The sequence below is a fragment of the Manduca sexta genome, chromosome 3, assembly GCF_014839805.1.
Source record: "Manduca sexta isolate Smith_Timp_Sample1 chromosome 3, JHU_Msex_v1.0, whole genome shotgun sequence".
In the NCBI taxonomy this organism is placed as follows: Eukaryota; Metazoa; Arthropoda; class Insecta; order Lepidoptera; family Sphingidae; genus Manduca; species Manduca sexta.
Window position 1 is genome coordinate 1,242,924 of NC_051117.1, and position 24,194 is coordinate 1,267,117.

The 24,194-nt window shown below is 37.5% G+C and overlaps 1 protein-coding gene across 5 annotated transcripts in view; it reads left to right on the top strand.

Moving 5' to 3' along the window:
- The window catches only part of LOC115456009 (plasma membrane calcium-transporting ATPase 2), a 151,527-nt gene that overhangs the window by 111,430 nt on the left and 15,903 nt on the right, over nt 1-24,194 (top strand). For 4 of the 5 annotated variants that reach the window (XM_037438715.1, XM_030184846.2, XM_030184854.2 and 1 more), the window contains exons 4-20: nt 5,571-5,771; nt 8,675-8,795; nt 10,342-10,507; nt 12,756-12,849; nt 14,233-14,349; nt 16,613-16,660; nt 17,824-17,990; nt 18,665-18,880; nt 19,356-19,598; nt 20,055-20,293; nt 20,767-20,929; nt 21,222-21,323; nt 21,697-21,876; nt 22,226-22,420; nt 22,744-22,950; nt 23,335-23,533; nt 23,799-24,010. In XM_037438715.1, coding sequence (XP_037294612.1) covers nt 5,571-5,771; nt 8,675-8,795; nt 10,342-10,507; nt 12,756-12,849; nt 14,233-14,349; nt 16,613-16,660; nt 17,824-17,990; nt 18,665-18,880; nt 19,356-19,598; nt 20,055-20,293; nt 20,767-20,929; nt 21,222-21,323; nt 21,697-21,876; nt 22,226-22,420; nt 22,744-22,950; nt 23,335-23,533; nt 23,799-24,010 — 2,870 coding nt within the window. The remainder of the gene's footprint in view (nt 1-5,570; nt 5,772-8,674; nt 8,796-10,341; nt 10,508-12,755; nt 12,850-14,232; nt 14,350-16,612; nt 16,661-17,823; nt 17,991-18,664; nt 18,881-19,355; nt 19,599-20,054; nt 20,294-20,766; nt 20,930-21,221; nt 21,324-21,696; nt 21,877-22,225; nt 22,421-22,743; nt 22,951-23,334; nt 23,534-23,798; nt 24,011-24,194) is intronic. The other variant, XM_037438716.1, reaches the window with a different exon arrangement.

Consider the following 24,194-nt stretch of genomic DNA (forward strand, 5'->3'; position numbering starts at 1 on the left):
TCAGTAACCGTTTGAATAAAACCTACACGACACATTCGTCCTTTGCCGCACAGCAATTACCCAATTCTTAGTTTCCGTTTTCTTAATTTGCCTAAATAGCATACTAATTTATGGAATAACTTAACATTGATGTGGCGTGGCCTTGTATACCTGTTATCCGTATAATAAATTCATGGTGAGAACTTGGTAGTTAAATGATATGTTGAACGTTTTTGATGGTACCTATCCTAAAGTAAAATTGCAAAGAAAACGTTATAGTAAATTTTATTATGAAGCATATCTGTATTGGATTTTAAGCCTTTCTACGGTCATCTCCGCCCGTCCGTCTGTCTGTAGGGAAGTATATCTAAAATGGCAAGAACGAGCCGCATTGGCTAATTTTTATCATGGGTTCTATATCAGATGCATCAGAATATACAAGCACATCAAAAGTTATGTTAAAAGCAATTAATTCTAAATTAGTCTTAATACATAATTTTATTGCATTTATCACAACTGTAACGAAAGGAAACGGATGCGATGATAACGATGAATGAATGAAGGATTGGCAAGTTGTTTAATGAGGCGAAAGACAAGGCTTTTATCTATGCATGAGTGTCGTAATTTTCTGAATACATGCGATTCTGAAACTACATTATCGTATAATAGGAAACATATTAAAAATAGGTCTACGTGGAAATTTTAAGTATGTCTATGGAAGTATGTTTTTTTTTTTGGGGGAACTGCCGTGGTTATCACCGGGGGTACCCCGCTAATGGTGTACAGGCGATCCCCCGGCTTAGCAACCACGGCAGCCCCTGATGAGTTGGTGGGCCCTACCGCTATCGCTGGAGGTTTGGTAGCCTCCAGCTAGGCGGTCTTAGGGCCCGGGAGGAAGAGGGGAGGGGATGGAGGGTGAAGGAAGAGGAGTTATCAGGATGGTTGGAACAAGGGAAGGGAAATGTTCACGAACCCTTAGACAGACCTTAATGTGTATTTAGCAACCAAGAGGCATACGCACGAGGTGTGCGCCTAGGGTCGCGGCAAATGTGCCCCCATGCATGGGCGTGCATTTGGTGTGGAGACCAAGCGCACAAGAATCGCCTCGGGGAGTTATGGAAGTATGTTAGAAGATACAGCAATTATTAACGTTACAGTTACACATTCAAGCATCTTCTATGCAGATCTAATATTGGCATCTGTCGGGGCTCAGGGTAATAACAATACCCAAATAATTTCTTCCATATAGAAGACCAACCTCCTAAAACATAAAGAAGTATAAAATTTTGGAGTACAGTAGAAGCGTTTCCTACACAAAATTAATTACATACCAAACTAGAACACGCTAGTAACTTGACGCCTTTTAGCGCCGACGCGGACGTCAGTAGGATAAATATTTTCGTGCTAAATACCACTCCGCTAATCTACCGTAAACCGATTCTTTGTTTTTACTATTAGCTCAGTTTTAACTCTGTTTGCTGATGTCTTCTGTTTGATGTTGTCAATGCAATGTTTATCTTACGAGATGGGGAATACGGTTTCTTTCAAGGTATATTTATCAGTAAAGGAGCTGTTTCAAGTAGTACAAATCAAAATGGCTATTCTATCTTAATATTAAGACCCAATTCGCTAAGTTTTTTTTGGTAATATCCATTCCAAGTCCCTTGTATTGTAAAAAAAACCGTATCGAAAATATTATACTCTCAAAGAAATAACACCATTCAATTTGCTAATGAAATATGAGCTAGGCAAAGCCAATGCGGCCGAATTTGCCCGTGGCTTACTTTCACTTACTTTTTTGCAAAGGGTGTGAGTGTACACAAGGCTCCCCCGTACTGCCCCCGCCTCCCCTGAATAATCGAAGTCCCGCCGCGTCGGCACATAAATATTCATAAGGCTACGAATTTGCTTGCATCGCTTCTTCAGTTAGCGTCTTATTATAGCTGTCATTAAAGTATGATAGTAATGAGGAGACGCAATTAAAACGCTTAATGTGCGTCGACGGTTGGATTAGCGCGTTTTGAAAAAATATTGAATGATTAGGCATAAAGATGTACCCATTCAATGCATTTTTATCTCTAGAATCGAGTCCGATTTTCCAATAACCGTCTACTACTATAATATTGTAACAAAGATTGTTATTGTTAAAATGTATTAACAAATAACATTTCGCAAATTCCCAGTAAGAAATCTTCTATTCATAGAATCGGTGTTGTTTAAAAATAGATGACTATTTTTTTCCCTTGCCAACACATGCTTTTAACCTCTAAATGTGTGTACATCAGTGTTCAATGCCGTGTAGCAATCAGTTGCTATATTGTTCTGTCTTTTTCTAAAGTACCTGTCTATCACCAAGGGCTAATGTTAAATTCGATTTTTAACTAGTCTCTCCTAAATGGTTCTTCATATCCTTTAATGTGGCATCCATTGCTCATTTGATCTCTTATTTAATATTGGTGGTTCGTGTTTATAATAAAGTCAACAGAATGTCAATTATAGTCATTCCTCACGAATCGCTTAGTTTCAGTGTTTGGTGGTCATTAAAATGTCTCGTATTCTTCCCGGCGTACAGAAGTCGTATAACCGAGTATGTGGGCATCTCTCTCTATCTCTCTCTGTGTGTAGTTCGTCCCTCATGACTGAGGATAGTGGTCATCATTGAATGTACCGCATTTATAGCGAATTATTTGTCTCCACCGGTTTCTGTTCATCGCATCTTCAACTAATTTGTGGAACTTGGTGGCAGATGTTCAAAGTATCCATATCATGATGACCCATCTGGATAGATTCAAGCAATTCTAAAACTAATGTTGCCACTCCTAACTATAGTACAGAACATCTACTTTACACCACTCACACGCCATCGTAAAAACGTACCACTCAAATATACACAAACATACAAATATATAAACATGTGGGGTTCAACGCTCCGTGCCAAAGGAGAGCCAATACCGAAATATTTATCAAACCGTACTGACTTGAACTGACCGTATAATATTGATATGTAATTTATTATTTATTCGTGTATATGAAATAATAATATCAGCCCTGTAATATATACTGTCCCACTGCTGGGTACGGGCATTCTCTACTACTGAAGGATTAAGCCTTAATTCACTACGCTGGCCTAGTGCAGATTGGTAGACTTTACACACCTTCAAATTTCCTATAGAGAACTTCTCAGGTATGCTGGTTTCCTCGCGATATTTTCCTTTTCCGTTAAAGCAAGCGAGAATTCACAAAGTATACACAGATGATTTTAGAAAAGTTAGTGTGCCCTTGGGATTCGAAACTGCGGACATACGTCTCGGCAGCCCGTTCCACATTCAACTAGGCTATCGCCGCTAAATATTGATTCGTGTATGAGTTACAAAATGGAAATCAATAAGTTCGGTTTGGTAGAGGCGTTAAAGTCGGCACATTTTGTTAGCACTTCACGTATTCTCATTCGTACTAGAGTTATCTAGGTATCAAGTAATAATTTTGAATATATTGCTTTACATTAGACATTAATCAGATATTTCTTTGATCCACACGACATTCATTGTCAATGATTTTTCTAATTCATTCGAATCACAACTCTTTTCAATGTTTTTCATTCAAATCAACACCTAAAATGAATCCTAACACACCGAAATATAAATAAGTAAAAACAATTTCCTCATCCATTCTATCCGTAGCCCGTTCGTTGTTAGCTTCATTGTGAAGAGGGATGGCGGTGTTACCAACTCGATCTTGTTAATTAATACCGACGCCATTGTTTCTTTTTTTATATGTACACGGAGCCGCACTCATGGATTTATGTCTCACTTCCTCGTCTCTTTGAATAAATTGGTATTTTTTTCCTGTGTAACAAGAATACACAGCGTACACAATTTTTACATTAGGAATTGTTTTTATTAACGTATATGGACTTATTATCGTGTTTAGTAATAACGTTTTACCGTTTTATTGTAAATGTCCATTACTGGGTATAGCTAATTGTCAACAATATTGATTTAATATTATTTTCGAAACTCAAACTATTTTTCATCAATTCGAATTTAAATGTGTACCGTAAACTAAATGCAACCGCCATTTATAATCAGAATGGCTCTGCACATGAGGAATAATTGGTTGGGCTGTCGGTTAGGCGTTCACGCAAATTTTACTACCACCCACGGAGTTACACGTGCTGTATCGCACAATTATAGCACGGTTAACGTTCATCCACAGGGGGCTCAGAGCATCTTGTAATCTAGATACCACTTTTAGCTCAGGGTTAATAATTACAACATTCGTAATTCAAAATAAACCGTTCAGCAATAATCGCATTTAAAAAAATTATATCTGCGATTCGGATTGCAGTTCGATATTTGAATCGTGCTAAAATACGCAATCGAGGTGCAATAAAATCGGCAGTTTGTACTACTGCACGGGTCATGTATGAGCATCGTTTAGCGGGCTCGCGGGGCCGATCATGCGTTCCATTCTCGCAAATTTTATTACCGCCCATGACGTTTCACGGTTGAAGGTGCGCGATATTTTATCACCGCTCGGTTCATGCTCATCTGTTATGAATGGAACGGAACGTTGTTCTTGTATCGCGTGTTGAGTTTACGACGGTTGTGTTATTTGATTTGTTGTTGTAAAAAGTCAAAGGACTTTCCAAGTGTGTTCTGAAAAGATTTATTTGTTTTAAACTTGTCAACTGCCGGTTAAAGTCAAACTATTTGACAATGAAACTTGATAACTGTGCTCATTAACAAACTTTTTCACCTTCGCCTTTATTGTGGTTGCAAAGATAAAGAAAACTTACGACTTTAAAATTAAATAACTTTAGTAGGCTATTGTTTAGTTCCACAACAGATTGCAGCCTCAGATTGAACCATAACATATATTATTATTTTTCCTAGTCTATCACTTATAAAGCGGATGAAAGATATAAACTCCTTAAAGTTTACTGTTACTTATCACATCCTAACCTTCAGTCAAAACAAAAGCCAATTGACCTCAGAAACTTCCACGAAGACAGCGTCAGCATCAAAGGCAATAGAATAAAAACATCAAACGCGTGCAAAGGTGTTCTGTTTGTAATTAAAGGCTCGCACGCCAGTGATCTCGAGGACGTAGGAATTTGAATGTCAATACGCGTTTGCGCTGCCGTGTGTGTGTTTTTTTACTGTGGATTTATTTCAAGAGCAATAAAACTGTCAGGAGAACAAAAGATACGCGCGTGCGTTAGTCACGCGTTTCGATATGTTATTTTAAAACGCTTGTAACAGTTGATAGCGAACGATTCATAGGTATTTTAATCGAACTTGGTTAGAAAATGTGGTAAAATGCTGTTGCGTGTACATTAGAAGAAGGGAATTAGATAATGCCGAGACTGAAGGTCAAGTAATTGTAAACAATGAAAGCTTGGCGGAATCTGTCAAATCAATAAACGACTGATTTATAGAATTTTCTACTCTTAAGCTACTTAAAAAGAAATCAGCACACGCCCTAACTTTTAGTGAGGATTGTCCTAGGCCATATTTGGAAGAATAAAACGCAATTATTCTTTATGGTCTATTCAACATAGCTAACCTGTACATCTCTTTGTTCTCCAGGTCTTAGCGGTTCGAAGGCGGACCTGCAGCACCGGCGCGAAGTGTTCGGCTCGAATCTGATCCCGCCGAAGCCACCCAAGACTTTCCTCACCCTCGTCTGGGAGGCACTGCAGGACGTCACACTCATCATATTGGAGGTTGCCGCCGTTGTTTCATTAGGATTGAGTTTCTACAAGCCGCCGGACGACCCAGCTGACACTGGTGAGTGCAGCTGCACTTGATTTGCACTCGATATGTACCGAGTACTAACGCTGTTTCTATATACGTGAAGATACATCTTCAATGAAGTATTTTTATTAATTTGGAGCGAATATGTTGAACCTATGTAGCAATAGCGTGTTGTGGAAAGAAATATTTTTGTACATTCGTTTCTGAATCAACGTTCTTGGACTTTGACAAAAGCCAGTGGAATTTTAAATAGGTAAAGAAGAATGTTACTTCAAATGAGTACTTAATTAACTCCATACACATATTTGTGTTTGGTTTCAAGTCATGGAAACTTAATGCATGCAGGTCATGGTATTAGTACCGTCATATAGTTGATGTTAACTTACGTGTGATGTGTAAAATATACTTTATTTATATGGAAATAAAGTCTTAAAGATATTTGACGAAATTCTGACTAATACGTCCAACTGGAAAAAGGCAGCTGGATTTGATATTTTTATAGTTATTAATAAGTGCTGCTCCTTATTTACACGATTAGTGAGATGAAACTATCTTTCAAGAAACCAAAAATATTAGGAATCACCCCTAAAGACAACGGGTGGATTCTTTAATAACCATAACTCCCAGAGTAATGTAGAAGATTTTAGAAATTTCATCATTCAAAATAATTTTTACCTTAAGCAGTTTTAATAAGACTACATTTATATTAACACGTGTATTTTCTCTTTCCAATAACAATTCGGATACATTAGACGACCCTGGTAAGAACAAAACACTGCTCGATCTAGTAATAGTACTCGATTAGAATATATTGGCAATGATTTTACACTGAATATTGCAACTGAATCGATAAGAATGAATTTAGTGGATGTTCGGTTCATGTGTGTTGTACTTGTATGTGTGTGTACCATGGTTTGTTGTTTCGATAACGTCTCGAATAGTATCTTCTAGAAGGTATTTTATTTCTTTTTGCAATTTGTTTTCAGTTTACAGCTTTGTCTGTTCTATACTGTCTAGATGTATTGCTTTAATGTTAAGAATTATCAGATGTATTTCAAGGCTTTCAACGTCTACAAAGCTTAACTGATTTTCACTTCAATCTGTATAAATGAATTCCCAAATTTACATCTATCGACAACTTCATCAATTCCAAACTACTAATTCAATTTTCGTTTCGACGCAAGCAACCATGGTATTAGAGCATGTGTATTGATTTAGTTGCCCAAAATTTTATTATCTCGAGTACCACGAGTGGTAGTGCCGCTATGCACCCTGTCCGTCTGTCCGTAAGTGCGTTTGCTGGTCAGCTAGCTTGTCCGCCGCTCAAAGGCTACACTGCGGAACAGTAAACGTTCCAATGTAAACGAGCACTGCTTTCAATAAATGCGTCTAATCAGTGTGGCTATTAAATTATTCAATTATATGTCGTGATACAATTTGTTAGATATGTGTCAGGTAGTTCAGTGTTAAATAAGTCAATTTATGTCGTAGATAGATTTGCTAAAATGTATGTAGCGTACTTACATTATTAACTTATATTGTGTATTATATTCCCGTTATTGAGCCTCGGTGTTAATACCCAGTTGTGAATGGGGTAAACTTGAAACGAGCATTACAAAAGCCATTCGAGTGTTGGTGTTTGCTATGTATATTACAATCGGACGGAATACATGCCGATACGTGTTCAGTGAGCCGAACTTAACACTTACATCTGCATAATCAAGTGTGGAGCAGTTCACACGAATGGTGGCGCATCGAAATTCTATACAATATTTCAGATGCGTTAATACGAGCACATTGTGTTCGCGTTCAACGATAAATGTTATCTTTTGTATTATATTCCTTATACCCATTACTGTAAGATTAAATTATAATTTAATACCAATTTATTAAATCTATGTGTGTGCCTGTTTGTATAAATTATAACCTTAAACAATTAAATGATAAATTATATCCACATAAATCTATATAACTATGTTTATGTATTGTATGTATAGCCCTTAATTGTAAGCACATTATAATTTGAACCTCACACTTCACGTCATTCACTATCGCGAGCGGCGTGTCTCCATATTCGACGAGTGTTCGAACCCGATACGGCAGCTTAAATTGTTATGTAACATAATCCCCCATTGCCTCTCATTTGCACACGTTGCCCCGTCGCGTAACAGAGCGAGACGGAGGCTTTAACGTTCATTGAATGATTAGTTATGTCGATTAATTGATCTGTTCAATTGGCTGTGGTATTAATGAATCTTTGATTGGTACCTATTCGACGTTAATATATCAAAATTTGATTGGCACTTAAATCGGGCATAGAGCATACATTTCACGCATAATAACATGCTTTCAGGGGCTATAATTTTTGTATAAAAAAGAACTTATGATGCAAAAAGCGTCCAGTATTGTAAGCTTTCTGTCACTGGAATTAAACTTATAGCGATTATCTAAAAGCCATTAGGGAGCTTATGAAAGCCGCACAAGCCGGTGAAAAAGCACTAAAGAGCTTAATCGCTTCTTACTTTTTTTAAAGCCACTTAAAATATATTTACGGGGACACATAGCGCTTATACACGGACACTACAATACACTGTAATTAACTACACCTGGTTGATAATTGTTTTATGTGTTAAATGGATTGTGATACTAAATGTGATGTATAGAAGGATCATGGTTGTATGAATGCTTGGATTTATAAACGTAGATATATCCGAATAGTTTTACTCTTAATTTTTCCTTGTACTAAAAGGTACATTTGTATGTTTAAAAAATAATAATAAAAAAGAGACAAAAATACTTAGTGTTACCCATCGATGTCTTACCCCAATAACGGTATGTCTACGATTGTAAATGTGTGAGTGTAGTTTAGAATTTTTTTTGTAGGAATACGTGTATATAAAATAACATGTTTTAACAAATAAATTAAAATGTTTCAGCGCATCTGGACGAGGAGGAAGGCCACTACCAATGGATCGAAGGTTTAGCGATTTTAATATCTGTCATAGTCGTCGTCATAGTAACAGCGTTCAACGATTACACGAAAGAAAGGCAATTCAGGTGAGTATCGTTCATAATTACCAGATATTAAAGTTTATATTCAGTTATAGACTGGATATCAGCTAAAGTATTGCTGCAAAAGTTATTACCAATTGGTCATAAGTCGCTGGCTAATTTGAAGTGAGAAGATGTCACAACGTATTTAGATGTTGATACAAAAATGATATATTTACAGAAAATATGCTGATATTCGCATTAAAAACGTGCAAATCATGATAAGGAAAACATATGAAGCATTTTAAATTGATGTTTTGCTATTCCACGGTAGATTGAGTAACTATCACATTAGCGCAATATTTTTGTATGACAATCTTCCCAACGTCCGCTCTATATAATCTTAGAACTATGATTTTTCCTATTTACGCCTTATATTTGCTAAATTTTGAATACCCCGATATTGTGTTATGTTCTATAATAGAAATTTACTTATACTTTAAAAGAATTCGTATGAAAATCTAATTCATTGATTATGAATCTAAATAAGCTACATAATGGGTTAGAGTGACCTTGATATACTAGTAAAAAAATACAATAACACCGCACGTAATCCACGAACCACGACCGTGTACGTTACGCAAACAATTTTATATCCCATAATTAATATTTTTAGGTTTTCATCACACAACGTTGAAATACGAACTTAAAATACATTTATTGCTTCATTACACTAGAAAGAAAATTTGTAGTCCCTTGCTATTCAATTGGGGTAAATTTGAATCACCATAATCATACCTATAATAATATTTTTTTTTAAATTTTTATTTAAATGTATAATGAAACGGGCAATCTGCTTGCCTGATGGTAAGCATCACGACTACTAATCAACAGTAACAACATTACCTTGAGTTACAAAACACTGCGTACTGCGCTCGTCATCCTAAGATGTTAGATGCAGTAGCGTAGCTTGCCACAGTCGGGCCCTATATCTAAATTTGTTGGGGGCCCTTCAGGGCAGTGCGACCTTTTGGGCGCCTGCTTAGTTTAACGTAGGTATGGGCCAAGAGGTGCCCCAAAGCTCGGGTACCCCGTAAAACTGATACGGCTGATACAGCAGTAGCTAAACCCCTGGTTAGATGTGCAAAAGCCAATGACCTAATTAATGCATACTGAAAAATGAAAACACAAAACTACCAGTCAGCTAATTCATTCATAATCAAGCCGTTGTGAAAGCTTTATCTCAAGAACAATCAATGGGAAGTAGGTCGAGTGACAAATTAAGCTATATTTAGCGCGCGCGGCACCGATCCCTTTCGATATGATGCTAACGCGTATGTCATATCTGCTTGGTTACGGGTATTGATTTTGTATGCGGTATAGTAAATCATTTGTAGTACACGATGCTTTATTTTCGTTATTTTGCAAGATACTAATACAATACAGAAGTAATTCCATTATGATATTGGGGTATATATTTGTTCATTTTGAAATTAAATTAGTGTACATGCCTGTTAATAATTTTCATTGACAATATCCCAAAATTTACCCCTATTTTTATAAATGAATGATTCTGACACGTATTTCTAAAAGCAAATGGTCTATATTCCAGAGGGCTCCAGTCTCGGATAGAAGGCGAGCACAAGTTCGCCGTGATCCGAAGCGCGGAGGTGAAACAGATACCGATCAGCGACATCGTTGTGGGCGACATATGTCAGATAAAGTACGGTGACCTGCTGCCCGCGGACGGTATACTGCTACAGAGCAACGACCTTAAGGTATATGACTTTTAAGTTCATTCTTAAAGGGCAAAGGGGGTTTAGTGCATACTTTGTCTTTCTTCGAATTGGTCTTGAGCTACTCCAATATGTTGACTATGCAACACAGAATCCAGGAATGTTATAGGTTGCAGTTTACTAAGTTTTTACGAGCGTTATAATGCTATTCTTCAAACACAAATGATACAAATAAATACATAATTAAACCAGGGAAGGTTCAAACGTACCCCATCTATTAGTATGCTAGGGTCATTTCAAAACCTCTACCCCCAAATTATACGACACTCGAATTTTACCTTCTTTAATAATTTGAGTGCAATCAAACTTAAAGACCGCCATTTTCCAGTATCGGCTAGCTAATTAAGATCGTATCTCGTACTTAAATGTTGCTAAGTGATAACATATAAGGTTTATAAAAATAGATAATTTAAACTCTGATAATGACCTGTCATACCAAAATATACTCAAGATTCAAAACTAGATAAATTATATAGAATCATACGCCTATTTCTCCAAAGAGATAGGCAGAGGCGCGATTAGTGCACCCTACCGCTTATACCCTATGATAAGACCTAGCAATAAATAAAATATCCAATATAGGTTATTCCATAAAGCGCACACAAGAGCACGTGCACTTATCGATACGCTATCGTTATTAATGGAGGACAGGTAGCAATAATTTCTATATCCTCCGTTTATCTGATTGGCCGCCGGCGCGTGCGTCACGCGGCCCCTCGCCGAACACTTCTAATAATCGCTGTCGATAATTCGATAACGAGCGTTTATTAGGTTATCTGTAGCGTTGTAGTGCGCGGCGTCCCCTTACGTAATGCCGGTTGATTGATTGTCGATAGCGTACGAGTACAGCACTAGAGGACTTTGTACTCAGTTTTTTTATTGGATGCAAAGTTGAACATATTTTTTGTGGGTTTATTTTGATTGCACATTTGATTCTTACATCATTGAAATTTTCGCTAAATTATTTGATGCAACGGGTTACAAAATGAGCTTAAACATTAAAAACAGTAAAGAAGGTTCTTCGTCACTAAAAATATTTTACACATTTTTGTACTCATTAAAGGAATATATCTAATTTTACTCATTTCTAATTTTAATTATATAACTCTCAGCTTTTAATTTTAAATGTCACGTAACATACAATCTAGATGTAGATAACGCAAACATCCAGATAGCAATGAAGTAATTTGATAACAGCCGTAATTAGTCTAATGCGGTATTTTTATCAAGTTGTTTGTATGAATTTACGCCATTCACTCTGTTTCTCATGAGGTCATACTATGACAATTTGTATTTCTTTTGCACGTGATTATACTGACACTGCGGTATATTCTTATATGGACATTTATTCCTTTATTGTCTATATGAATCCATTACCACTTACCAATCGGATGTAGTGGTGACTGTTGTTACTGTATCATCCCCATATATAATATTATTATTAAAACTTACGCGAGACATTAAATTAGTCGATAGTAACACGGTTTTACTCACGTAAAGTTAGTTTCGACATATTAAGTAGGTCATCCTCTGGGGCGAGTGCTAAGAACGTCGCATCGCAGAGGCCTCTCGATAAAAATCGAAACAATTTTTGACCTCCTATACAAATATATATACGTTTTATGAGGGAAGTTATATAAAGAAATAACCTTTGTCTTAAAACAAGATATTAGATCAACTCATAAATAGATCCCAAACGTTTTTCTCCTTTTCAGAGGTAGGCAACAGTGTATCAAATATTTCGTACGCTATGGCGTACGGAATATTTGACACACTGTTGCCTACCATAATATCTAACATATTAGATCCCATGTAATCGGGGGCGCGCATGTTGACATTAACCTAACACGATTTCAGACTCCGCGCTAATACTGAGAAGAAAACTCAACATTTATTCCAACACGTTTCGTATCCGAGACCATAGAACGGCACTCATATTCACAACAACTACGCTATCATGACAGACACGCTTTAATACCCGTATTGACAAACAATACTATTACTATTGTCAATTAGTTTTCTTTGGCTTGTTTAGGTTTTCCTGACAGCCAACTGAAGCAAAGTTGTATCTCTATATTAGCCAATCACAGCGCCCCTATGCCTACGCGCTGCGAAGACTATGTCGCAAGCACAGACAGACTTATTATAGCATTGCTTTTTACTTAGTTAATTAGGTTTGCCAATACAGGTCCTAGATCTAAATATATATTAACCTAATGCGACGTTGCAGATCGACGAATCATCATTGACGGGCGAATCGGACCATGTCAAGAAGGGGGAGGCATTTGATCCCATGGTGCTATCCGGTACACACGTCATGGAAGGTTTGTACTAAAAAAACGACGCATTTTTCACTTTTTCTCAGTCAGTAAAAATGTATACTTTAGTTGCAATACGATTTTAACAAGTACTCTTAGTTTAATTGAACCTTTAAAGGTTACAAAGTGTTGTTAATTTTATATTTGTGACAGTTTACTGAAATCAAAATTTTTATTAAAAGCTTTTTAATATTTTAACATAACATTTTCAATATTTGATCACATGGTTTAATATAAATACATCTCTAAAAATTACACTTCCAGCCATTATTAAGTGTATGCTATTTTTGCTATTATATTTAAACACTAGCTTTTGCCCGCGGCTCCGCCCGCGTTATACAGTTTTTCAGGCTAAAGTTTTCCGTTATAAAAGTAGTAGTTTCCCGGGAGCCTCTCAAACTGTCTCCATACCAAATTTCATCTTAATACGTTGGGTAGTTTTTGAGTTTAACACGTTCAGGCAGACAGATGCAGCGGGGGACTTTGTTTTATAATATATTTTTTAGAACTTTTTAAGAGGAATAATCCCGTCATACATCATTGTTGCATAACTTTAACCGTTTACGCAGCGCACGCAACGGAAGCTCTCAAAACTAATAATTTTTCCCCGTTTTTGCAACATGTTTCATTACTGCTCCGCTCCGATTGGTCATAGCGTGATGATATATAGCCTATAGCACTCCAGGAACAAAGGGCTATCCAACACAAAAAGATTTTTTCAGTTCAAACACGGTAGTTCCTGAGATTAGCCATTACTGCTCCGCTCCTATTAGTCATAGCGTGATGATATATAGCCTATAGCACTACACTAATAAAGAGCTATCCAACACAAAAAGAATTTTTCAGTTCGAACCGGTAGTTCCTGAGATTAGTCATTACTGCTCCGCTCCTATTGGTCATAGCGTGATGATATATAGCCTATAGCACTCCACGAATAAAGGGCTATCCAACACAAAAGAATTTTTCAGTTTGGACCGGTAGTTCCTGAGATTAGCCATTACTGCCCCGCTCCTATTGGGTATAGCGTGATGATATATAGCCTATAGCACTCCACGAACAAAGGGCTATCCAACGCAAAAAGAATTTTTCAATTTGGACTGGTAGTTCCTGAGATTAGCGCGTTCAAACAAACAAACAAACAAACAAACAAACAAACAAACAAACAAACAAACTCTTCAGCTTTATATAATAGTATAGATTAGTTTTTGAGTTCACTCAAGAATAATTTCGATATGTATTATGGTTTATTTGGACATGCATGTTTAAGATTCTACCATTCTTGTGACCATGCTATAAATCAATGATAAATGACTTTTTTCGTCTACGCATTCATTATCACAGATACCTCGGCGGGAGTAATGTAAATTAACATTTGTTTTGTGTTTCCAGGTTCGGGCAAGATGTTGGTCACCGCCGTGGGCGTCAACTCTCAAGCTGGTATCATTTTCACTCTCCTCGGTGCCGCGGTCGACAAGCAAGAGAAAGAGATTAAACAAATGAAAAAAGGTCGGTAACCATCCAAACATCACCTGTATGTTGACGGTTGCGGTAGCTATAGTTATACTTGCTCCGACCCCCCACCCCTGACACCCGAACCCCTCCACGGCCCTTAGAAAACGGGAGTGCCTTTTCTGATAACGGTACAAAAATAAAAACATTTGATGTCAGTTTTTATAGAGGGTGTTCAACGAATGAGCCCTGGCCATTTTTATGTTGTGTTTTAATGTGAATACGTTTCGATATATTTTTTTATGATGAGTCGAAAAATATATTAAATGTTATACTTCGGGTCAAAGTTTCGTTATAATAAAACTATTTCTAAATATCGTAAAACGTATTCACATGCGGTTATGAACGTTTGATTTCTAAAAGAGCATTTTATGTTTTAGCTTCTTTTTTGTTAGAAATGTTGAATTTTTTTTTTGTTTGGTGGTGGTTCTGGCCATTTTTAGCTTTTTTATTCAGTGATTTGAAATTGGAAGGTGCTGGAAAAGCGTTTTTTTCGTTCTTATCAAGTGCTGATCTGCCGTCGTAACAAAGGTACTGTTAAAAGGTACACTAAAATCAACTTTATCATTTCACTTTTAAGCATGATTTTCAGTTGTTTTTGCTACGAGGGCAGCATTGTGTGCAATAAGAGAATCGTTTGGCATATTATCAGAAAAGGCATCACAAATAGCATTATATTCAGCAAAATATAGATGCATAACACTGCTCATTTAGTTGTACCGCGTGAATAAGTCATTAGATAAGCTTATGGCTTTTGAATTTAGTCGGTTATCATTCAACAATCTTTATTGATATGCATTACGGTGCATATTTTAGAAGTATTGTTATTGTATCATTTTATACTAGATGGTTAAAGTAATTACATAATTCAATGATACGGCATTTTAATATCAGAGTAGGTTATACAAATATTTGGAAAACTTGGTGGCAATTTATAAACATTAATTTATTGCACTACCGAATTATTTTCTAGGTGAAATGATTTAGCTCTTACCTAGAGACAAGCCATTATAGATAGTATATAAAAATAAGGTAGATATAAAAGTAACAACATATAGATCGTACTAATCAAACAAAAAGAAATATTTTTTGTCACAAAATAAAACAATCTAAATGAGCATTGTATTGGTGATGCTTCGTTAAATACATTAGTGTGAACAACCCGTGACGTGAACCACATCCTCCCCTACCCCGTCCCACCAACACGTCATACCACCCGCACCCCCTTACGGGGTTGCATACCTTTTTATAGGCGCAATCGGTGAAATTGAATAAAGTAGCATTGTAAAAACGAACTATTAAAATTAATATGCTTTTACAGTTATAAAAGAATATTACTACAAAATTACACTTCAGGCCACGATCAAGGGTATATATATATTAATTTTCATATTTCACCCATTACGCCTAAACATGAGATTATTTTATTTATTGATGACATGATAAAGTTAAAATGTATGTTTTTTCTATCATCTCTATATGTTGGGTTACGTTGTTTTTACTCGTTCCATATATTTGTTAGACGTTGTCCGTATGTTTGTTTGACTAATAGCCTGATATGTCTTGTGGGAGCATGGTATATTTCAATATTGTTCATTCATATTATACATATTTTTACACAATGTTACGATAAAAAAAATAATCTCGGAAACCATTAAAAATATTACAACATAAAGCATATATAAATGCATTTTAGATGTCCAAGTTTAAGCATTTGGGGTACATGTTGATCTGTTTGTGATGTCCTATATATGTTGATATGTTTGTAATGTGAACGACGTGATAAAAAAGTATCGAAAAAATTTAAAGATACATTACACTTGCTTTAAATTACATGAAATCTTCGCGTTTTATAGTTATTCACCGTCAAAACAGTCACATTTAAATTTTTACACACATTTAGCACACGCGTATCAAACCACAAGTGCTTAAACGCAGCGACATGAAACCCCTTTAGTTTTAGTGCCACATACATTCTAGTGTGACCCATTCAATGACATCCAACTTTTTTTTTCTCCACCCCCGAACCCCGGCCTGCTGCACGCCCACCTCCATGTCGCCGATGAAAAAATTAAAAAAAATTAAATAAAAAACAAAAAACTAAAAAAAAACATACACATCGAGTGCATCGTGTAACTGTCGTCTTGACTGCATGATGTATAAACAAATTTATATCGAATCGTTGTCATCAATGTGTATGCTTGTATATTATTGGACTTTAAAATCCAAAACGGACACGGACCAAAATTGACGCGTGTAGAAGCTAAAAAACAGCAACGAAAAGGAACCCAGCGCAAGAGCCTGTCCGGTAAGTAAACTCCTTTGCTATGTCCCGCTTGGTAACAACCCTTCGTACACTCGGGGCCACAGTAAATGCCTTTTATTTGGGTTGTGTTTTGTGCTTCGTTTTGTGGCTTTGAGCTTGGGATAAGGGTAGATGCCTTACTGCCCTTTGGAGTACTCTTCACTAGACATACTGCAATATAAGCGTATGGTATATTAGATTTGGTGATGGACTAGACGATAAACTTAATGAATATTTAAACTTTACGTAGTATTAATTCCACTAATGATTTCATTTTGTACTTGAAAGCATAGAGCGTTTTAATTTTCGCCGTAACTACTACATACTACTAAATACTAGCGTCTTCTGTGACAATGGTTTGAGGCTGTACTTCTTTCTAACTGTCAAATTTGATTTAACAACATTGACGTTTAATTTTTAATATTTATTGTCTTCACTTTTTTTTAATTCCTTGCACCTTATTTCATTCTATGAGCATATATTAATGATTATACGATTATTTTGTCCGTAAGTGTACATGAACACATTACAAGAGTACAGTCTAGTCTCGAACATCCCACGAAATTAATTGTATTTTAATATATTGTATATAGTAATACACATTCAGTAAGTTATGAGATAATTAAATAACATGAATTTATTATCCTTTTTAAATTTATTCAAGAATGTTTCTGACACAATTAAAGTTACCTTGTCTACTTATTACAAATGAAATATACACGAAACTATTAGAAGGGCTGCGGTGTGTATTTTTGAGTACATATAAATCACAAAACGTGCGTTTACACTGAACTAGCCACGCGAGACAAATTCTTAATTGGTCTATAGCAGGTTTACCTCGTTAGCGAGAGTCCTGCAGACATAGTATTAGTCATTCCACGCATTTGATCGTGTTAATATTGCGATTTGTATGAAATATTATATTATTGCCAAAAGATGTCGAAAAACGACACGAACGTCCGTGTCGCTTGATTATGATTGGTCTAGAGATCGACATGTGACTCGCATTGGTCTCTCGACCAATCACAATCAGACGCACGTTCGTGTCGTGTTAATTTCGCTTCTAGGGAACGTGATTGGTCAATTTGCCTCGATACTATTACGCACAATGTACTAAGCGACACACTGCAGCATCCAGTGCCGTTCTCACTGTACACCCGCTACAGGTGACGAGGAGCCGACGCTGCCCGCGTCCGGTAACAGCCACGGCGCGAACCACGCGCGGCCCGACGACAACCACGTGCCCGCGCCGACGACCGACAAGCCCGCGGAGACCTCGCACAAGAAGGAGAAGTCTGTGCTGCAGGCTAAACTCACCAAGCTCGCTATACAGGTATAATAGAATAATAATATCAGCCCTGTATTATATACTGTCCCTCTGCTGGGCACGGGACTCTTCTACTACTGAGAGGGATTAGATCTTATTCCACCACGCTGGCCTAATTCGGATTGTTAGACTTTACACACCTTCAAAATTCCTAAAGAGAACTTCTCAGATATGCAGGTTTTTGTTCATTGCTCATGACTTATCTTGACACATGCCTAATTGTAAATGTTTACTTCATGAATATACTTTTGCACATTTTTTCACAGCGTTTAATAATTCAAACTATAAATTACCATTAGTAGTGACTAATGGTAGGTCTCATGTGTGGGAGTCCGCCTGAGTAGGTACCACCGCAATGTCTATTTCTGCCGCCGAGCAACAGTGTGTAGCCACTGTTGTATTTCGGTTTGAAGTACATTGTAGCCAGTGTAAATACTGGACATAGTAAGACTCAACATCAGTGGAATACCAAACAATACGTAATCTAAAGTGTGGGATGGTGCTTCTACTGTTTATGGGCGTTTTGTCATTTATTTATTTAAGGACCTCCAATAAAGGATACACGGCATATAATAAATACAATGTCTTAGTATTTGTAGTGTAGTGCCTCTTCAATTATAGGAGACCACAGCATTCATTCAAAGCAACAAAAAATAACAATGAATAAACCTGTCCAACAGATCGGATACGCCGGCTCAACCATCGCGGTCCTCACCGTGTTAATACTAGTTATACAGTTCTGCGTGCAAACGTTCGCCATAGACAAGAAGCCGTGGAAGGCGACGTACATCAACAACCTGGTGAAGCATCTCATCATCGGTGTCACCGTGCTGGTGGTCGCCGTGCCCGAAGGTCTACCGCTCGCTGTCACTCTCTCGCTCGCTTATTCCGTTAAGGTGAGAAAGGGATGGCTGTTGTTTTGTTACGATTGTTTTGACGAAACAGACGTTTGTCTAGTTACTATTCAGTTTAAATGAAGTTATTAGTCATTATTTCTTTTCGTGGTTTTTCTCATTTTAATCGTAAACCGTATTGGTTTGTGATTAAAAAAGTTAGTTTATAACCATTTTTGTGGTTCAATATTTCATACAAAATTTCATCTAAATTGGTTTAGCGGTTTAACTGTGAAAGCATAGTACTTTCGCGTTCATGATATACATAAATTTACTTATTTAAGAATCCAAAAAAACACAAACGAAAATTATTTGTGCACGTATAATAATTAAATATCAGCCCTGTATTATATACTTTGCCCACTGCTGAGCACGGGCCTCCTCTACTACTGAGAGGGATTAGGCCTTAGTCCACCACGCTGGCCTAGTGCGGATTAGTAGAATTCAATTACTTCTACAAAATCAAATCCCTTCACAGAAAATGATGAAAGACAACAACCTGGTAAGACATTTGGACGCGTGCGAAACGATGGGCAACGCCACCGCCATCTGCTCGGACAAGACCGGCACACTCACTACGAACAGGATGACGGTGGTGCAATCTTACATCTGTGAGAAACTGTGCAAAGTGACCCCTAACTACAGGGACATACCGCAGGAGGTCGCCGAGACCATGGTCGAGGGCATAGCTGTCAACAGCGCTTTCACTTCTAGAATTATGGTGAGTTTGGCTTAAAAGATTTATTGTTATAGAGGTTTGAGTTTTTGAAATCTGTTATCGTTGAGTTTAATATCAATTGTATTAAAAGACAGCAAATGAAAGTAGTTAAAACGTTATAAAATAAGATTTTTAAGCCTTCCAATTTGATGAACTGTAATTAATGGATTGTCAAACAGCACAATAAGCCTCTAGTCAGTCTAGACACTAGATATAAATTCTCATAAAAGTCATTATTTACTTCGCCATCCATTACTAAACATCACCTGCGTTCCATAAATTACATTGACACATTAATTTAATATTAACTATAACAGCCCTGTATACTGCCCACTGCCGAGCACAAGCCTCCAATACTGAGAGGGTTTAGGCCTTAGTCCACACTGGCCTAATGCAGGTTGGCAGACTTCACATGAATTTCATTCTTATTTCAATATTAATAAGATCCATTGTCCCCAGCCGTCCCAAGACCCAACCGGGCCTCCGATGCAAGTGGGCAACAAGACGGAATGCGCGCTGCTCGGATTTGTAGTAGCGCTGGGACAGAGCTACGAGCATGTGCGAGAGAGACATCCTGAGGAGTCCTTCACCAGGGTCTACACGTTCAACTCGGTGCGCAAGAGCATGTCCACCGTCATACCTTACAAAGGCGGATACCGGCTGTACACCAAAGGAGCTTCCGAAATCGTGCTTAAGAAGTGAGTATGAGGTTAAGGATATTTAAATCGATTTTATTGATAATAGCTATTATATTTTTGGTGTGATACTAAATTGATATACCTAAATATAAAGAATTTCCTCTGCTATTATTTTAGGGGAGTCTTATACTTGGCTATAAATCAACAACAATCTGTCGCTCAACTACAAAATATATAATCTCACCACGGCTCAAATGAGTCGGAATTGTTTGGACGCTATTCCACCCATACCTGACTCGAATATGGGGTACCCCGATAATTTCTTCACGGGCATCCAATCCTGAAAATTGTTAGAAAAATACCGCGACCCCATATGCTACGACTAAACCAAGAGTATATTAACTGTGATTGTTTTCTCGAAAGTGGGGTCGCCGGTAAAACCTTCTCGGGCATCCAATCCAGGAAACTGTTTAAATACCCGAACGCGTAGTCGACCCCATGCGTTCATGTTAATTAATCGCGATTGTGTTTAGATGCGCATTCATCTACGGACACGAGGGTCGGCTGGAGAAGTTCACGCGCGACATGCAGGAGCGGCTCGTGAGGCAGGTCATCGAGCCCATGGCCTGCGACGGCCTGAGGACCATCTCCGTCGCCTACAGGGACTTCGTGCCCGGCAAGGCTGAGATTAACCAGGTAATCAACCGTAAATTGAACCCAAATACACTGGTAATAAGATATACTTAAAGGTATAAGGAAAACTTTTAGGTTATCAAAAGGAGTTCGGCTGATCTTCGGTTATATTTATTGTGTAACAAAGAAAAAAAACTATTTTCCTAGAGGTTTTAGTATATGAATATAAATTATTTCAGCTCATACATACCTCACGTACATTTAATATTCTCTGGTAACTATCGATACTTATAAATCGATAATTCTCTAAACTATGCAAACTTGACTATCTAAAAAGTATTTTATCATTTTCCAGGTGCACATAGACCAAGAGCCTAACTGGGACGACGAGGACAACATAGTGAACAACCTGACCTGCTTGTGTGTAGTCGGCATCGAGGATCCTGTCAGACCAGAGGTCAGTGATAAGTTTGATAGGAAAATCGATTAATTTATTTTATCGATTTATGAATCGAAGGCGTAATGAAAATGATTCTAAATTAAATGCATTTTGATTACTATTTGTGTAAGTAATCGACTCATTGAATGAAGTTCCAAAATAATAAATGGTAGGTTTAGATCACACCTAAAAATCGACTTTAGTTTACATAATTATCAGTCAACAGTTTAAATGTTCCATCTAACTATAGGATAGTTGTAATCATCAATGACCCGTATTTTTGTGTATTATTCAACTCTGTGATATTGAATACAGCAATAAAGGCTATATTAAATATTATACACGACTTGAAAACATATGAAGTGTTACAGTCCCCCCCTCCCTCTACCAGGTACCAGAGGCGATCAGAAAATGCCAGAAAGCCGGCATCACGGTGCGCATGGTGACTGGAGACAACGTCAACACTGCCAGATCTATTGCGGTCAAGTGCGGCATACTGAAGCCGACCGACGATTTCCTCATACTCGAAGGCAAGGAGTTCAACAGGCGGATCAGGGACGCTAATGGAGAGGTTGGTTTTGTGAAGAATATAATAGAGATATTGTTGTTTATTGTATTTTTATACAGGCAGTAAAAAAAAATGACTTCAGTGAATATGATAGTTGGTGGAATGGCGTTTAAATCGATTTATCGAAATACCAAAGATGATTAATCCTCGGTCGACATAGTTATACTCGTCTAAAATTAAATGCTACATTATTATTAAGGTATTGCTATTCTACCTATTGGTATAGAAATTCATATTTGATGTTGATCGTCTAATATATAAGAATGAAAAATTTAGAGTGCTTTTTCTTTACTAATAATAGCATCAAAAGAGCGATATGGCAGTCACAATATTAACCCATATTTCGTTGCAGGTTCAACAACACCTAGTGGATAAAGTGTGGCCGAAGCTGCGCGTGCTGGCGCGTTCGTCGCCCACGGACAAGTACACGCTCGTGAAGGGCATGATCGAGTCCAAGGCCTTCGACACGCGCGAGGTGGTCGCCGTGACGGGCGACGGCACCAACGACGGGCCCGCGCTGAAGAAGGCCGACGTCGGTTTTGCTATGGTACGAATACTGTACTAAAATATTTTGAAGTATGTTAGGATTTGTGATCTCTAACATCGATATTGGAAGAAGTGGAACTCGGTAAAATCGAAGGATAAATGATTATTCTTTGTTCAGGCAGGTAAACTTAATTTGTTGGTATATGAATATGGTCAAAATAATAGGGTCTCCATATAATATAATTTTATATAATTCTATCCCTTATAACAATATCGATATATCCAGCTTCTATCGATATATCATACGCTTGTTTTGTTGAAACATATCGTAATTTTTTATTATCTTTATCGATTCTTATTAACATTAATCGATAACTCCCCCAGGGTATCGCCGGCACGGACGTAGCCAAGGAAGCGTCTGACATCATCCTCACGGACGACAACTTCTCGTCGATCGTGAAGGCGGTGATGTGGGGCCGCAACGTGTACGACTCGATCGCGAAGTTCCTCCAGTTCCAGCTGACCGTCAACGTGGTCGCTGTCATCGTGGCCTTCATCGGCGCTTGCGCTATACAGGACAGTCCTCTTAAGGTGTGTTGAATTGGTAAACCTGTAAAATTCGTCTGTATTTTGGTTTCTTTTTTTTTGAACGTATGGGTTAAAAAATATAGAGAAAAATGGTCATTGACCATAAACACATATGTCCAGAGGTAGGGTGTATGTGTTGTCGATTTTTAAGGACTACTAGGAATCGGCAAATGGAGGGGGATTTATTGTATTATAATGACCCAAGTATTATATTAACTCTAGATCTATAAGTTCTTAATTGTACAATAAAAGTATTTTTCAATGATTTGTCATTTTCAATGGTGTACACAAATAACATTGGCTTTATTAAACCACGTATATTAAATTCGATACTTATCGATAATATCATAATTCTGCCCATCTAACCTTTCTTCACCAACATTCCAGGCAGTACAAATGTTATGGGTGAACCTGATCATGGACACGCTAGCGTCCCTGGCGCTGGCGACGGAGATGCCCACGCCGGACCTGCTGCAGCGCAAGCCGTACGGACGCACCAAGCCGCTCATCAGCCGCACCATGATGAAGAACATCCTCGGACAGGCCATCTATCAGCTGTTCATTATTTTCTCGTTGCTGTTTGTGGGTTAGTATCGTCGAATGGGCGAAGTGATTTTCTAATGAGTTTAATGTAGTATTCGATTACATTTATATAAATTGACTAATACCTTATACTACTCATAAAATAGATAAGTAATTTATATTGCTAATTAACTTATACAAAAGAACGGCAAAAGACTTTTTGATGATAACGGCGAACAGTATTGCATTATTTGTCCATATCGATACTTTACACACAAAATCGATTTCCGTATCGATAACTGCAAACTAATACGGCTCTCACGATCCAGGCGACAGAATCCTGAACATCCCGTCGGGTCGCGGACAGCCGCTCGGCGCTGAGCCCACGCAGCACTTTACCATAATCTTCAACACGTTTGTAATGATGACCCTGTTCAACGAGATCAACGCGCGAAAGATTCACGGCCAGAGGAATGTGTTCCAGGGACTGTTCACCAACCCTATATTCTATTCTATATGGATCGGCACTGCCCTTTCCCAGGTAATTTCATATTTCAAGGTCTCAATTATTTATTTAGCAGATTATATTTTTTTTCGCCATATATTAGAGGAAGTAATAAATGAGTGTATAGCGTTTATTAAAAACAACTTTCACAACCATATTTTTTTATCGTGCCTTATTTCGATAATAATCTATCTAAAAGACTAGAATTTTTATATAACCG